This window comes from Manis pentadactyla, chromosome 12 (genome assembly GCF_030020395.1).
Source record: "Manis pentadactyla isolate mManPen7 chromosome 12, mManPen7.hap1, whole genome shotgun sequence".
NCBI lineage: Eukaryota > Metazoa > Chordata > Mammalia > Pholidota > Manidae > Manis > Manis pentadactyla.
Genome location: NC_080030.1, coordinates 64,692,766 through 64,709,809, shown reverse-complemented (window position 1 = coordinate 64,709,809; position 17,044 = coordinate 64,692,766). Strand labels below are relative to the sequence as shown.

General features: G+C 36.2%; 1 protein-coding gene across 2 annotated transcripts in view; it reads left to right on the top strand.

Moving 5' to 3' along the window:
* The window catches only part of RNF217 (ring finger protein 217), a 152,535-nt gene extending 142,554 nt beyond the window's left edge, over positions 1 to 9,981 (top strand). For both annotated transcript variants that reach the window (XM_036903900.2, XM_036903899.2), the window contains one exon: positions 332 to 9,981. In XM_036903900.2, the coding sequence (XP_036759795.1) occupies positions 332 to 405 (74 nt within the window). In that variant the 3' untranslated portion in view covers positions 406 to 9,981. The remainder of the gene's footprint in view (positions 1 to 331) is intronic.
* Positions 9,982 to 17,044: the final 7,063 nt, after the last annotated feature.

The window sequence follows — 17,044 nt, the reverse complement described above, 5'->3', positions numbered from 1 at the left end:
GAATAATCAATGTGCAAATGATATGACTAGAGGTAATAGAGAATACTTAAGCCTAAGGTTTGACATTTTGCTAGAAAACATTCCATATTCAAACTGACATCACTGAAGTTTGTTGAAAGGGGGAGAGAGAGCTATAGAGAAATAGTAAAAAATAAAATCTCATAGAAGTAAATAAATTTCATAGCATCTTTCCTCTTCATTTTTGTGTATTGCTAAATGATGATTATTTGTAAATAATTTACAAAATGAAAATTTGAAAGTGGGAAATTTTCAAATATATAAACCTAAACGCCTCTCCTCCTAATTAGCTTTCATCTTTTTTTATCCCCAGGTTTATTTGTATTTCCTATCTATTGCCTTTGTAAAAAACAGAGAAAACGATCACGGACAGGAATGCACTGGTAAAATGCAGATTTCGTTTACTAAGCTGGTGCAGGTAGGAGCTATACGGAATGGTACAGCCATCGGAGTCACATCTTGAAAAACACTGAGAGGAACCTGCCGTCTCGTCTCGCCGTGAGTCTCTGCAGGCTGCACTGCCTCTGGCTCCAGGGCGCTCCCAGTATGGCATCCTGTCCTTTCCTTATACACATTGCTGCTTTTAAAACATGGTCACTTTCATAGACTATCAACATCTGTTATCATAATTCTGACCTTCTTAATGGTTCTTGGAAGAAAATATTTTAATTGAGAACCAGTTATCCTCAGAATCATCTGAGCGTGCCTGTGCTGGGCACTGCTTGGACTGTCTTTGTACCTGAACCTCCCACCAAGGCCCTCTTCTGAGGCTTGGTGCCAGCAGCTGAAGTCCCGCCTGCACCAACGGGCAAGGCCACTTGTCAGAAGGTAAAGGCTTACTGTGTGCACCTGTGTTCACTTGCGGCCAAGCAGTATAATTCCTTCATCCTTCAGATACTATAATTGTCAAGAATTTCAGTGTCCAAAAGGGAACTAATGAAACTAATGAGAAGAATCATGAGTTACTGGTGTTTATGTGTAGGGATGTGAATGTGTGTGTATTTGAACATCTGTATTAAGACTAGGTCCAATAACCTGTGCTTGTCAAGTTCTATGCCTCTACTCTAGTTTTCCACATTTTCGTAGACATGTTTAAAGTTGATTGTTCCTTTGTGGGCATAATTTGATGATGTACTGAATTAAAGTCAATGTAGACAACAGGCAGTTTCAATGTTGATCCTTTCTACTTCTTGCTCTCTCTCTCTCTCTCTCTCTCTCTCTCTCTCTCTCTCTCTCTCCCCCTCTCTCCCTCTCTCTCTTTCTCCCCTTCTTTCTCTCTCACACACACAGAAATCTGTACAGTGTCACCTCAAGGATTTTCAAACTGTATAAACGGACAAAACCAATAGGCTGCTTTTAGGAAATTCCCAAAATCTGAACATTCTTTTCACATTTCTTATATTTTGGTATACATGCTTCACCATATGAATAAGTCCTTTAGGCAGAATTAGTTAATTTAAATAACAAGTGTGCTTTAGAGGGAACTGCTTAAGACTTTAAACAAATCCTTATTCTTCTAATTTTTAACCAGCTTATAATTACAGATAATTCTGCTTTAGAGCAAGGCTTGATTATTTAAAATCACAACTCTCACCATTGCTCTCTCTCTCTTTCTTATTTGTCCCCAGTTTTTCTAGTTTCAACATGATTTTTCTTATGTTTACTGCTCAAATGCATAAAAATGTACTGCTATCTTCTTATGCAGGGGTAATTTGAAAACAAAACTTTTTGTGTTCATGGGTTTATTGAAAGTATAAACTGCTTTTGGAGAAGGAAACAAAAAAATGAAGGTGATAATTTCAGGAAGTTTTACCAATCTTTAACATTAAGGAAAGAACAAGTAACTAAACTAGGTTATTCCTTTGTTTTCATCATAAATGTTCATCAGTTCATCAGTAGAATGGAAGTACAGAGTCCTAGGAGTTTCCACTTGTCTCCAGATCCTTAAGATTAGCTATCTGCATAGATGTAGCATTTATATGTCAGCAGCCTTTTCTGAATTGTAATAAATTATGTAATAAAACATGCATTAACATGGATAGTTTATCTTGTTGGGTTCCAGATAAAAAAAACATTTATGATTTTTATTTGACCTAAGAAGTCCATGATAGTGAAGTTTACTTGCATGGATAACAAGTCAGCACACTTCCATTTTTCTAAATAACACTCAGAATACCTATACTACAGCTTCTGGACTAGTCTATTTCTAGCTGGAGAAGACTATGCCATTTATGATTTTGGAATGGCATATTTCTAAAGCATAACATAATACCAGTAAAAGTGATGCTGTGGTTTCACAAATTCATACTTCCATTCATCCATCCATCCAACAAATATTTACTGAGTGCCTCTTCAATGTGCTTTAGTAATAAAAGTGAGAGAATGAGAATTTCTAGCCTAAATCCATGTAATTCTGTCATGAAAGTGCTTAATTTTTGTAAGTTTGTCTTTCCTAGACTTAGATGTTAATGACATGTGAATATAGTAAATTCTAGTGGATATATTTATGTATATATGTGCATGTGTATATATGTAAGCATATATATGCACATCATTTCTATATCTGCATCTGAATACATATGTCAGATACATATGTACCAACTGGTTAAATAATGTACTCTCTGGTCTTAGATAATCTGTTTTCTTAGGTTATTGTATCTGTTGTCTTTGGCCTACTCAGGGATTTTTATTCCTTTCTTTGAATAACTTATCCTTTGGAGATCTTTTTATATTATTTGGAAATGTTCCAATTTTCCAGTTACAAAGTGGTATCTGTTATCAGTGAAGGCTCTTTCATCAATGCTTGAGATAGTATGCACAGTGCTGCACAGGATTATCATTTTTCTATTGCATAGATTTTTTAAATTAGTGTATGCATTTTTCTCTTTCAAAGTTGGTGTATATTAGGCTCTTCCCTGCTAGTGACTTAAATTAATTATTTGTGAATTTTTTTTACTAAGTATCATTAAGATCTGAAAAAGAGAGAAGAAAATAAAAAAGGATTATTTATATGTTAGTGCCAACATTGAAGGCAAAACAATAGTAATAACTTTTGGGATAAATCCTAAAAACTACTTGAGAAGACAAAGCATGCACATACAATAAATATCTTTCTATTCAAGGCTTGTCATTTTTGTCCATTTAATGTATATACTCAAAGAAATCAAACCATATAGAATTAGAAAGTATAAACTCCTCTGCTTTATCCCTCCCCTTATTTTCTAGGGGTAACCACTGTTAATGGTTTGTTGTGTGTCCTTCCAAACAATTTCTACAAATATACAAACAAGCATGTGTCTGTGTATATATTAGTTTTATACAAATAGAACAATAATCTACTGTCCTGTGACTATTTTTCATTTTATTATACATTGGTAGACACCTTTTCATAAGAGTTTAAATAGTTGTGTGGGGTTATACTTTAATTCATTTAATTAGTCCCCATTGAATGGATATCATGACTGTTTCCACTTCTCTGGTACAAGGCATAAGTGAAGACCCTTTATATATATCTTTGTCACTTTATCAGAACATTCCAATAAGTTTTTAAAATTTGATTTTATAAGATATTTGTAATAAAATTTTAATGCATTTTCAGTGAATGAGATCATAGGAATAATGTATTTGAGACCCTTTTCTTGGAGAATGAGAAAGATTGTGTAGAAGTGTGTAATTTTTAAAGAAAAGCATCTATTGCAGGATAATTTCACCCCTGCTTGATTAGCCAAATAAGTACCTTGCCAAAACTTTAAAATATTTTATTCCAAAAATATAAGATGCAATAGATGTCTATAAGATACATGAGAAAGATGCATTGATATTTGGATTACCTACTTTTACTTGAGGGATTTAAATGAAATAGCCAAATTGATAATGTTTGTCACAGTTTCTAAACACTATCCATGTTCATGCATGTTGCACTACAAAGAAACTTGATTATGCCATTGTGAAAAGTAGGAAGCAATGTGTTGGCAATTGTGAATGATCACAATTATCCATAGGAAAGTTAATTTCACTATATGTAAGATACAGTGGTTTGTTGGGATGCTAATAAATTTGGAATGCCCTGAAACCTTCATTTTATAGTGAATGTCCCCCACAGATCCCTAAGAAATTCTGTATATGAAGAAATGTAGAGGGGTCAAACCTTTTAGTACAAGCAACATCCTGTTGCCACCACCTTGATTTTCTGATAGGTGCTACTGTATCCTAAAGGTAAACCAGACAGAAAAACAGATAATTAACACCGGTCAGCTTATAACCTGATATCTTTAATTGTACTTACTCTGCTGTGGAATCAGAATTCAGTGGTGCCTGTCAGGAAACTACCCGTCCCTTGCCACCCACCATCTCTTGAGTCCCAGGGCCCCAGTTGAACCTTTATCTTTCAATCCTACTGTCCAAATATATGGTCCACAGCTTCCCTAAAATACCTTCAAAACACTGTAATCTCTTCTAGTCCCGGTGACCCTCCACAACTTCATACTCCTCTGTTATTCTAAGTAGCTATTCTTCACTAAAAGAGAGGAGGAGAGAAGGAAGGGGTGACTAACTCACTCTGACATCTGCAAAGCATTAGCATTTCTCACTGATCTTTGTCAAATTAGAGTATAGCTGCCAAGACATTGATCTAGCTTCTCCCTTGTTAAACATTGCAGTTTTTAACATTGGACTTTTATGCCTGTTAAATTCATAATTATGAAAAAAAGTTAGTGGCTTAAATAACATTAATTGGTATACTTCATTAAATAAAAAAATTAAATGCAAGAGCTATTTTCTATTTTAATTTTATAAGCAAGCTGCACATATGCCTTAATGTGAGTCTTCCCATTGGATTATATGCCTATCTTCTCATTTTTGTAACTGAAATCTACCCCAACTATTGGAAGTAATTATTCCTGTGGTCATCTTTATTGTTTTGTGTTAATGTCTATTATAAATATAGCCTTAAAATTTAATAATGCACTTTAAAATACTTGTGCCATTATAGCAATTTGATTTTGACAAGAGTTAAACTGATTACATATATTTTGATGGAGTTGGTAGAATAACAGTGTTAGCAAATATCTGTTGCCTCTTGACATTTTGGAGGATAATCAGAAGCTGAAAATTTGAAACAAGTAAAACATAGCTGAAAAAAATGTAGCTGAGTTTCTGAAGTTATAGTAATCCTAGATCCTGGCATCAGCAGCTTAAATATAGCAAGTAATTAATAAATGTTACCTAACAACCTAGCTGGAATGTTTGTTTAAAACTTAATTTCTATTGCAAATTTTATCTGCATTTTCATTTTTTTATAAAATACATTAAAAATTCCACTGGCTAGAAACATAGTAAATCAAAACAATTACCAACAGCTAGTTTAGCATATTTTGTTTTTCAAATCATTGTAATTTAATCATGACATTTTCCTTACCTATGGAAAATAAGTTGCAAAATTCCCTTTTTAGTCTGTATACTTACAACAATTACTTTAGTAAAACTGAAATAATTTTATAGAACCATTAAAATATGGTCTGAACAAAACCAGAGTTCCCAAATTTGGGACGTATTCAAGATCACCGCATGTTATCTTTTCAGTGCAAACCAATGAACGAAACTTTAAAAGAGAAACACAGCAGAACTCCTTTGTACCTTCAGTTTTGAGGATAGAACTAAAACTTTTCATAACCAGCTGTTGTGTGGGACTTCTGTTGTATATCACTGTTGTGAGGCTGGAACTTTAGTTGACTTTATCTAAATCCAAGAAGCAGAGAGTCACAGTAGTGAGATTTACTGTTTATTTGGAGCATTAGCTGAAACTTTCTTATATCACATACCTTACAGATCGCCATGCATAGTGCCAGTTTTAGAAGCATGTAATTATGTGCATTCCAGACTGTATTCTTTTTTGGGGATAGAGAAGTGACTGTTTTGAGAATAACAATATGGACTTGAAAGATAGTTAATTCTTTTTTAAAAAACATATGCAGAAGATTGCCCCTGCCCTTTCTTTTGCCACTTACTTTTATCTTATAAAAGAAATTTCATTAGATATATTTAACTCTGCATCACTTAGAATATACAGTCTTATGAGCATAAAAAATATTTTTTTGCTCTTCAGGGCTATCCCACATTTTTGCCACTCTGTTACATCAAATATCTTTCTTCCCTGCTTGTGAAGTGATACTCATATAGTTCAACATCAAGTTCCTGTTTTCATTTATATTTCCTTGTTATCTTTGCTTTTTCCCTCTTCATTCCCCTTCCCATCTGGCCAAGTGTGTTATACCATTAAGTCCTTTGATTCTAATTAAATGAAATTCAGACACACAACTAACTTAACCTTAGCTTATCGGCAAATTGAAATGTATCAGGAGTACCTGGAATGCTGTCCCTCTTCTTGATAGGAGGTGGAGAATCCCGTCCAGTCCTCTGACAAGAAGTAAAATGAATGAGATGTCAGGTGGATCAGAGAGCCTAGTAATTCTCTAAAACCAAGCTTCAGAAATTGCTTTGCAAATATTGTAAGGTTAATTATTTTTTTTGTGTATTAGTTGGAGAGAAAGCATGTGTGGACATTCATCCAACCTGACCCTGAGTCATTCATGAGTCATCCCAAATGGCCAAAGGTACAGTTTTTGGTCTTTGTTTTAGCAAAAAGTCCTACAGCTTGGACTTGGGGCTTGATTATATAATGTAGCATTTGTATATAAGACTCAATCATGGATTCATATCTGTGAACATTATTAGGCTTTTTGATAATCTAAAGTAAATCCAAATGAATGTAACTGATATTAGCCCTATTCCAGAAAACCTGTTTATCATTTGCAAATGTTACTTTTTCATTGATATTTAAATATAAGCCATGCTCAAGATATATTTAGTATAGTTTTAGTACATGGTATGGAAAAGTTCAAGGGAGAATCAAACTTGAGTGTTAAAGAGCCCAAGAAGTTGTTGAAATAATGCTATTTCAGATTCTTCGTCGTAGCTGGCAGACTGTGCTGTTGATCACTGGCTCCCTGCAGAAGTTTTAGTGTTCACCTCATACCCCAGCTAGGGAAATCGTCTCAATAACCTAGTCAAGTTCTTAAAAACAGTTTTTTTTTCATTACCATACCACTTTCTCTTTACCCAAATATACTTTTATTGTTTATATCAAGTAAATACAATCTAAATATTCAACATGAACACCAATTTTTTTTCAGTTTATAGAAAATTACCATGCTTTATGTTCCTTTCTAAAGAAAGCCCTAGATAAAGTATCATGTTTTTTTTTATCTGACTACAAACCCTTTTTTTAGACCCATTCTTTTTCAAGTTCCACATGGCAATAGCTTAATTTTGTTATTTGATCATTTTCATCATATTTAAATTTCTGTAGATAATATTGAAAAACATAACCAACCTTACAATTCATATGAAATGTAGATCAGTAATTGGTTTATATATATATATATATATATATATATATATATATATATATATATATATATACATGTATTACCATTTACCTTGAAAGGAGGAGCTGTTACAGATTTTAAAAATCAGAATTAATTAACAATCTTGTTGCTTATGAAGGCAATTATTAGCTTAGTAAGTAAATTCTGAGGAATCACAAATAGTTTTATGCAGACAAAACACAAAAACAGTGGCACTAAAATGTTACATTAACACATTATTCATTAAGGACCACAACAGTTAGATATTTTGTTTCTATTTTAAATAAAATTGATTAGAAGCTATGTTCATGATACAAATATATACATATACGTTTTACTATTACAAAACTGTGGGACAATTAAATTATTCACATTCTCTTTTTTCACAGACTGCTAAGAAGAAAACGTTTAGGTTTTAGTCTGTTATTACTGTATAATCAGAAATTGCATTTGTAAGGAGTAATTGTCATCTATTTGAATTTCAGAATATATCCCATTTTACTTATATTCTCAAGAGCAAGAATAAATGCAAAGAAATCTCTTAATTTTTAAGAAGAATGCCTTTCACTAGTAGAATGTACCAGATATTATCCATTGTTTTATTACATTACATATTTTTCATTTTCTGTAAAATTTGTAGCTCTTTTCCAAACAATATGTCCTAATATTTTGCATGTTTAAAATGAGCCTGGTTGAAAAGAGAGTTCCTTTACTTTTTCAATGATATTGGACAATATGTAATTTTATTTTTTAATTTTTCTACATTTCATTAGCCATACTATTTGGTATTCATAAAAGTGTTGAAGAGACCATTTTAAGAAAGAGGCAGGTAGAAATAAAGTAAGAAACAGATAATATTAACACTATATAGAAATCCCTGAAAGAAAATTAGAAAGGAAAAAAACAAATTCTGTTGAGATGAGAATGTTGGAAAATAAAGAGTATTTAAGACCCTCATTTTTTACATTTTAGTCAACATTAACATGACTATTTCATGCTCTTGATTCCGTGAACTGTGCTTTTAGCATAATATATAGTTTCCCCTACCATTGTAGTGTTTATACATTAATTACTGAAAAGAAAGGAAGAAACTGTTAAATAAATGCCAGGGAAACTGGGTTTAATTCCATTTTCCAATAGTACTAATGTACAGACAGTTCTTTAACCTTCCATATGGTGCTTTGTGTGATGAGAGTTTATATAACATTTATATATGTCATTAGTGCCTTATTTTTTTCACTTTATTTCTTATCTAAAGAGCCATATATTTTTTGTGAGTGTTCCTTGTTCCCTCTATTTAAAGTCCTGCTGAGACCATGTATCTTCAAAGATGTATATAGGCTGTATTTGCTACCTTAATCCACAGTATTATCTCTAGGACAGCAGGTTAGTTAGCCAATGTGTTTTTGTTAAATTCATTGTTCATTTTTAAAGCTAAAGGATATTAAACACCACAAATCGAAGCCATTGTAATTGATGTATTTGTAAGCCACACACACAAAAAGAATGCTGATTATTAAAGTTTAAATCAGGAGTTAGAGTGGCTGTCTTTATATATAGCTCCAACTAGGACAAAAATATTCTGTAAAAAGCATTAAAAATCCAAGTAATTTTAAGGTACTTCAGGAATTTGGCCAGTCTGCTACAACTTGTCTTTGGCAATACATTATCAGTAACCTACTTCTACACAGATGCTGAAGAACCATGGTTTTTGTTATTTACATGTAATTATTCATTCACAGTGAGCTTTAGGACATCAAGAAATTTTGTACAGTATGTTAGTTTGCTCTTTTTGGTGTTTGTGTCTTATGTTAGCTTTATACAAAAAAGCTTGTTTTCTTGTATTCTTTGTGTACCATAGTATGTGATTCAACTCTTCCTGATGAATGTATGATGAATAATTAAAATAAATCATGGGCTTAGAAAAGACAAAGACACAGGTTGTATATGCAAATATGTGTAAATATTGGACAAAGAAAAAAAAAGAGGGAAAAAAATCTTCCTGCCAACAGATACATCCTGCTGGACAGGACCTGAAAATTAGTAGATTTTTTTTAAGAAGTGAAATTTTAAAATCTATTACCTCAGTAATTTTCAGTCAATATATGTCAGTGTACTGCTCCTTCTTAGTAAATACAGTCTCACTTGCTGCTGGCGGTAAAAGCAACCCACGTGTCAGATCACACAAAGTTTAGGGGCAAGTCTTTGAAAAGATGGATACCTTGTGATATTTTGCAGTCTAATACTGGATTTTTCGTTAATGACCCTGTCACCTTTCATTGTGGTTGGGTTTTCTTTTTTGTCGTTTTGGTTGGTTGGTTTAGAATGGAAAGGTAATCTTAATTATGAGATCTGAATTCATGGAAGGCTGCAACGATGGCTCACTCTGGATGAAAAGTATAAGGGGAATCAACTCTTTCAATTGTCGCTGTATGAGCTGTTGTATAGATTCCTGTGGAGTGCTGTGTACTCGCATGATGTGTGAGAAACATCATGGAGCGGCATCTAGCAATGCCTATTAAAGGTTTTCAAAAGAGAAGACTCTTGCCTTTTTTCTTGATTTGGAATTTAAAGAAATCACAGGGTAAAATATGACAGCACCAACACTATGCGACATAAGTAAACTTGGAAAAAGTTCTGGAAGTCATTTCGGAAATGACTAGATTCTAAAAATGGAGAAGCAGGAACGAACAGAAATTCATGGGTGTGTTTTACTTAGAAGGTGGATTGTGGTGCGTTGCTGTGGTATGTTTTGAAGAAAGCACACTGAACAGTGAAGGTCAGTCTCTAGATAAAGTGGGCTGGACTGAAACAAGAGAAGTAAAAACCGCTAAAGCTAAATATAGATGACTACCCTTTAACTTAGTAATTCTTCTCCTAGCTCTCTAAAGAGGGAAATAAGGGCATTTATTGACCAAAGACATGTATAAGAATTCCCATCATCAGTAAATTGTATATTGGGGAGGGGGGGTTCCAGTTCAAATGGCAACATAGGAATATACTAGCCATACCTATTAAACTCACCTCCTCCTGCAGACACACCAAATCTACATCTATGTATGGAACAACTTACTCTGAAAAAAGAAAATTAAAAACCGGTGGGGTGACTCCTTCACATCAGGCAGACAGGAGGGTAACCTCATCAGGAAAGGCTAAGCCAGACCTTGCCATAAACCCCACTCTGCCAGACAACCCACAATCGTGAGGAACCCGAAAAACCACACTTCTGCCTGAGGCACAGAGGGTCTGCACCCCACATTGGGCACCCCAACATTTGTGACTGGAACCTAGACAGATGAGTCCCCAAACCATCTAGCTTTGAAGATCAGTGGGGCTCATTCTCATGAACCTCACGGGCTGTGGCAAAATGAGGAAGGTTCTTGAAGGGCTGAGCACAGACTCACCCCACCGAGCGGCACAGCTCAGAACCCACCCCTTGAAAAGCACCTCAACTTGTCTGAAAGAGCCTCTTTCCCTAATTTTAGAGCATCGGTCTGCGGGGCGGGGGCCCGCTGGGACTCTCTGGGGCCACAGGCTGGCAGGCACCGTCTTCCTGCCCCCCGCTGCCTCGTTAAAGCTGTCAGACGCCGTCTTTCCCTTTTCCCAGTCCCGCAGGTGCCAGCCATCTGTACGCTACAGCATCTGGTGCCATCGGGCATATGTGCTCTCTCTGCTGTGGTAAAGCCAGGGGGACCATATTTTTTTCCCATGCTTTAAAAAAATTTTTCCTTTTTCCATTTCCTTCTTTCTTTCTTTTACTTTTTTTCTCTTCCTTTTTTGTCCCCTTTTTTTGGCAGGTGCCATCTTTGCACTCCCCCCTGCCTAACTCCAGCCACTGAGCACCATCCTCACTCTGTCCCTCTGCCACATTCCACACCACAGTATCTCCCAGAAGGGAGCTTCTGCGTGTGTCTGGGGGTCTTGTTCTTATGTCCGCTTGACCCAGTTTGTGTAGCTACCACGCACTCTGGGCCAGGATGCTGGGACCATAACAATAGGAGAGACAGCTCCCGACAGGCTATACCACTCCCAGGGCATTTCAAAGAGAGCTGCCTGAAACACACCCCCAGTCTTTCTGAGGAAAAGGCCTGTTTGCTTGTGTAGGAGCTTTAGCCTGAGGGGCAGGCTTCTTCTTTGACATGCACACAGGGGCCTATGGAGGTGTTCTCAGGGAACAGGGCCAGTGGGAGCAGTCTTTGAGCTTTGACTTCTGCCTGCTAGAGCTCATTAGTATCTTCTAGAAGAGTTTATATTCTTGTCTGGTGCTGACTTTTCTGGCTGCTACCAGGGGACACCTGTACATACCAGGCTCTGGTGACCAAAGGGATTTATACTTGCAGGTCCCACAGGACTATCGCCAATGGAGAAAGTGTTCTTAAATACCTCTACTTCTGGGGCACAGCCAGAGGAAGTAGATCCAGTAGTTAATCTTTATGTGAAAGCAGCCTATTAGCTTATCATAGCTAATAGAACATTTCTGGACATTTTGTAGCTAATAGGACATATCATAGCTGTCAAGACATTTCTGGAGGCCAGGGCTTCAAAACCAAAGTGTTTCCTTCTGAAGGTTCTGAGGGGAATCTGTTTCATGTGTCTGCCCAGTTTCTAGTGGCTGCCAGCAAAACTCAGCATTCCTTTCCTTGTAGAACCTTCACTTGAGTCACCGGATCAAAGGCCCAGTCTTGTCTAGCATGACCTTGTTATAGGCTGAGTTATGTCCCCTAAATTCATATGTTGAATTCTTAACCCCCAGAACCTCAGAATGAGACTATATTCGGAGATAGGACCTTTAAAAAGGTAATTAATCCTAATCCAGTAGGAAAAATCACTGGAGCAACACAGTGACATCCTGTGGCCTCTTTGTTAGCCCTGCGGAGACTAGTCTCCTAGGGTTACCAGATTGAATATGGGACGCTCAGTTAAATTTTAACTTCAGGTAAACTACAGTACTTCTAGTATAAATATGCCCCAAGGGTTTTATTTATTGGAGATACGTAGGTGTGTGTGTGTAATAGATGTGTACACACACACATATATGTGCATGTGTGTATATATATATATATATATTACACATCAGGCATAATAGAAAAAACAGGACAGGTATTAGACACAGGCAGCCAAAGCTACAAATTTAGGCTCTGCTTTTTAATTTAGCTCAGGCAACTGGGAAAATTACTTAACCTTTCTGTACTCCAAATTCCTCATCTGTGAAATGAGAATACACTTACCAACTGGGAAGGTGGGATTTAAATGCCTGGCATGCGTGCCTCAGGAACTAGAACACAGCAGTCAATGGTTCTGTACATATTTTTGAAGTAATGAAAGAACACTTTCCCTTTTTCCCTACATAGAATTCTCTGGAAGACTGGAGCAGTTTCCAGACATACCTAAAACAGGACCTCTGACAGCACAAAGCACAATCTAAGGAGCACCCCAGGCTTCCATAAGAAAAGCCACTCCACATCCTCTGTTTCCCAGAAAAACCTAGTTCTAGGATGCAGGGTCGTTCTTTCTCTGAGCTGTCTACCAGTTTGACACAGGCACTGTTTTCCTTCTAGAAAATGTGTGACCATGTGTAGGAGCCTTAGCCTGAGGGGTTAGCACCTCCTTACATTAAAACCAGAAAGTCACCTACCCTGAGCAGCCTGGTTCCACATGTTGCACTGAAATTAAAAGTACCCTTCTACATGTGAAAGTTATCCTGATTTAAATGAGTCTGAGCAGTTTTTAAATAGCAAGATAGGCAAACCCTATATCATTATAAAATCACTTGAGTGGCTCATTTATTTCCTAGAACTGGCATCAAATTTTCCTGGTCTTCTTTTACAGTATGCATTTTTTGTGTAATCAAGTGATAATAGTGACAAATATCTAAAGAGTCTTATGTTATGGACATAAGACTGTTTCTTTTCAGATAGAAAAATCATTGTAAAAGAGAAGACATTTTTTCTTTATGCTGCTATTGCAACTAGGGGATGTTCCCTTGACTTGCATTCCTAACCAAAACCCTCACGTCTGGTAAACAAGTTGGTCTGGGGTAGTGAGAAGAACATTGACTTACGAGTCAAAGGCCTGGATTCTACTACCTGCTGTGGGTGCTGTGGCCTTGGACCAGGGGTTCAGACTGTCGGTAGTCAAGTTTCCCCCCATGAACCAGCTCTCTAACATGCTATGCCACATTATATGAATAATAATATGTAATGACATCAAACTACAGCAATTAAAAAACCTCTTTCACAACTTTATAAAGTTAAATTTTGCTTGAACAGCTGCACAATGGGAATAAATATACTGTGGATACTGTTTGGACTGAAGGCCCACAGTAGCGTTCAATGAATGGTAACTCCCTTCTCCCTTCCCTCAAGCAAATCACGCCTGACCCAGAGAATGTTATGAACAATCGCTGGGTTGTAACTGTGACCCTAAGTTAATACACTTCTTATCCTGGGTGTTAAGTCAAATTAACACAATATTGGCTTGTCAAATTGGAATTTTGGTTTACCAGGTTACCCATGATTGCATACTTTAAGAGACATTTTAAGGGCTGTTTCCCTTAGCAGATCTATTATTTAAATTGGGCACAGGAAGTGCCAGTCTGAGGAGGACAGCCCCGAGAACTCACCCAGGCATTCCACGGAGGAGGTTGGATGATTTTCTCCCTCAGCCAGAGGCACAGAGGCCCTTTCAACACCCAGAAATAGATCTCCTATTGAGCCTCTGTTTATCTCCTCTGACCATAAAAAGCAGCTGGCCCTGCAGGAAAGGCTGGCGGCTGCAATTAACTCCGGGAGGCTGTAAGCCGGAATCCTGAGCAGCAAGAATAAAGGCTGCTCAAAGAACTTTTGGAGTCATGTTGTTAGCTCATTGCTAGAACCATTCAGTTCCCCAAGGAAATCTGTGAACTAAACACCACACATCACTGTAAAGTTTCCTGTAACCACCAGAGGCACTCAGAATCATTCCATTATTCTCAACAGTTGTTTCATTGATCAATTGATTGATCCAGTTGTTCTCACCTTCTATCACTTTGTATGAAACTTTGCTCAGTATTAAATTAACAGTAATTATGCAACTACAATGGCGAACCAGAATTTTTTAAGTCCACTGGAGGCAGTAAGAGGTTTCCTTCCAAACGTTCACATATCACTGTTCAACAATTTCCAGGTCATTAGGAGACAGCTTCAAACATCTCTCATATTTTTGCTAAGAGCACTTAAGAACACTACTATTAGTGCTTAACGTCTGTACAAGTGAATTAATAAAGATCTGGAAAATTGCAGTAATCTAATTTATTAGACACGTGTCCGGCAGCAGAAAGTATGAAGTACAACCAAATGACCATCTGAAACCTGTCCCTAGATAGCCATTGCAGCTTAACTTGCTGCTGTAATTCTTGAATAAACAAAAAAAGGCCCCACTTAATCCAAAAACTTCTTTGAGGCTGTACAAATGGGCTTAAGGCTACTGGTAGCCATTTTTTATTATAAAATTCTAGTTCCTTGCACAATATTTTTATTTCATCTATTTTAAGTTTGTTTTATGAAACAAAAGCAAATGTTCTGAAGAGTACTGGCTCTGCTGTGAGGCTTGAGGACCTCAATCCCCCTGCAGCTGATCTTTCCCTGTTTCCAGAGCCACGGAAAGAAGGCAGGACAGGAAGTCATGGAGGGGAGAGAGCTGGAGAAGGAGAAATGAATGAAAAGAGGAAATCTCAGCACAGAAATAGAAACTATTAAAAAAAGAAACAAATGAAAAATTTAGCATTGAAAAATGTGATATTTGAAAAAATTCACTAGTTCAAGAATATAATAGACAAAGCAGAGTAAAGAGTCAATAAACTTGAAGATAGATCAATAAAAATGATTCTATCTGAAAAACAGTAAGAAAAAGGATGGAAGAAAAATGGATAGTCTTGAAGATCTGTGGGACACTATCATAAATTCTAACGTGTGTGTGTACTTGGAATCCCGGACAGAGAGGATGGGAAGATGGATTACAAAGGAACATGAAGAAACTTTTTGGATGTTCATTAACTTCATTGCGGCAATGATTTATACATATGTAGAAATGCATTCAATTGTATAATTTAAATTTAAATATGAGTTTAATGTCAATTGTACTTTAATGAAATTGTTAATTTAAAAAAAATTTATATATACCCACAAAGAAAGAAGAAAAATAAATATTCCTACACCCAAATAAGATTAGAGTGATTTTAATTTTTTTCTATGTATTTTTATATTTTCTAAATTCTCATCATGTCTTTCTTTTGTGTACAAATTCTAGGTTTTAAAATTGGGAAAATGAAAATTATTTTTTCTAAATAAATAACTTAAACATAGTATTATTCATCTGGTTAATCAGAAATAACTATCTTACCATACTTAAACAGGCCAAACCTGAGCCAAAAATAATATAACCCAATCTATTACCCAGAATGAGAATAGATCAAAATTACCTTCAAAGTTCATTATTAGTGTTTTATTTTCAAGTATAGATATGAAAATCACTTACACTTTTTTGTTATTATAATATTATGACAATTGTTTCCATAACCATTTAAAAGAATATGTGTATTCTTAAACATATTACTTGCCCTACGTGACAATGAGAAATTGTTATTTTGTGAATACAGGAGAAATACATAGCTCAGTGATTAAGTGGTGTTTTATTTCTCTTTGGTAATTTGCTGTTACATAAACCTTACATAGGAGAAGCCCAAGGCAATTGATTTTATATATTATTGTACCACAAGTATTTTCTCCTTTTTTAAAAGGCCCATTTGGATGTTATCACATAGCTATTTTTTTTCTTCAGCAGAAGTTTCAATCTAAGCTAAACAGTCTTCATTTGCAGTTAAACTAAAGAAATGGCAAATTAAGTATTTTGTAGACAAAAATTTAACCAATAACCTAGTCAGTGTTGCTGGTGGAAATTCCATTTCATCAAACCATTATCATCATATATCAGGCTGTGCCCCCCAGAAAAAGCAGAATTCAAGATTAGATCTTGCTTGGCAGTAATAGTTTATTTGGGGCTGTGAACCTAAGGAGCAGGCGTGGCTGCGAGATGAAACAGGAAAAGTGGGGAAGTTCATCCAAGGATGCACTGTCAGGGTCCTCTGAAGAGCCATGTAGGATGCGCCTCAGAACTGCTCACCCCGAAAACAGAGAGGAGATACTTATCCACCTGCCCTGATCTGCTCTGTGGTACAGTAACTCCCTCACACTTCCTTGTTTGTACGTGAATCTCAAAAACCCAGCTGTCTCCAGAGGGCATCCAGTGAAGCAGAGGAGAACTCCCCAGATGGAATCTAAGGCAGGTGCTGCCAGGTTATGCTGGCTGGCGACTGATCGCCTCCATATGGCTGAATAAAAGGATGGGCTGAGGAAACGTAAGAACACAAAAGGCGTCAGTACAAAGTTGTAGGGATAAATATACCAGCAATGAAGAGAAAGAAGTCAATTTCTTAGACGTTTTGGACAGGAAAAATTGTATTAGCCACACACACACGCAGACACACATCCATGCACACCCGCATGTGCATGTCCTGGAGCTGGCTTCTATCAGCCTGTGAGAGTCAATTACATTCATCTCTTCCA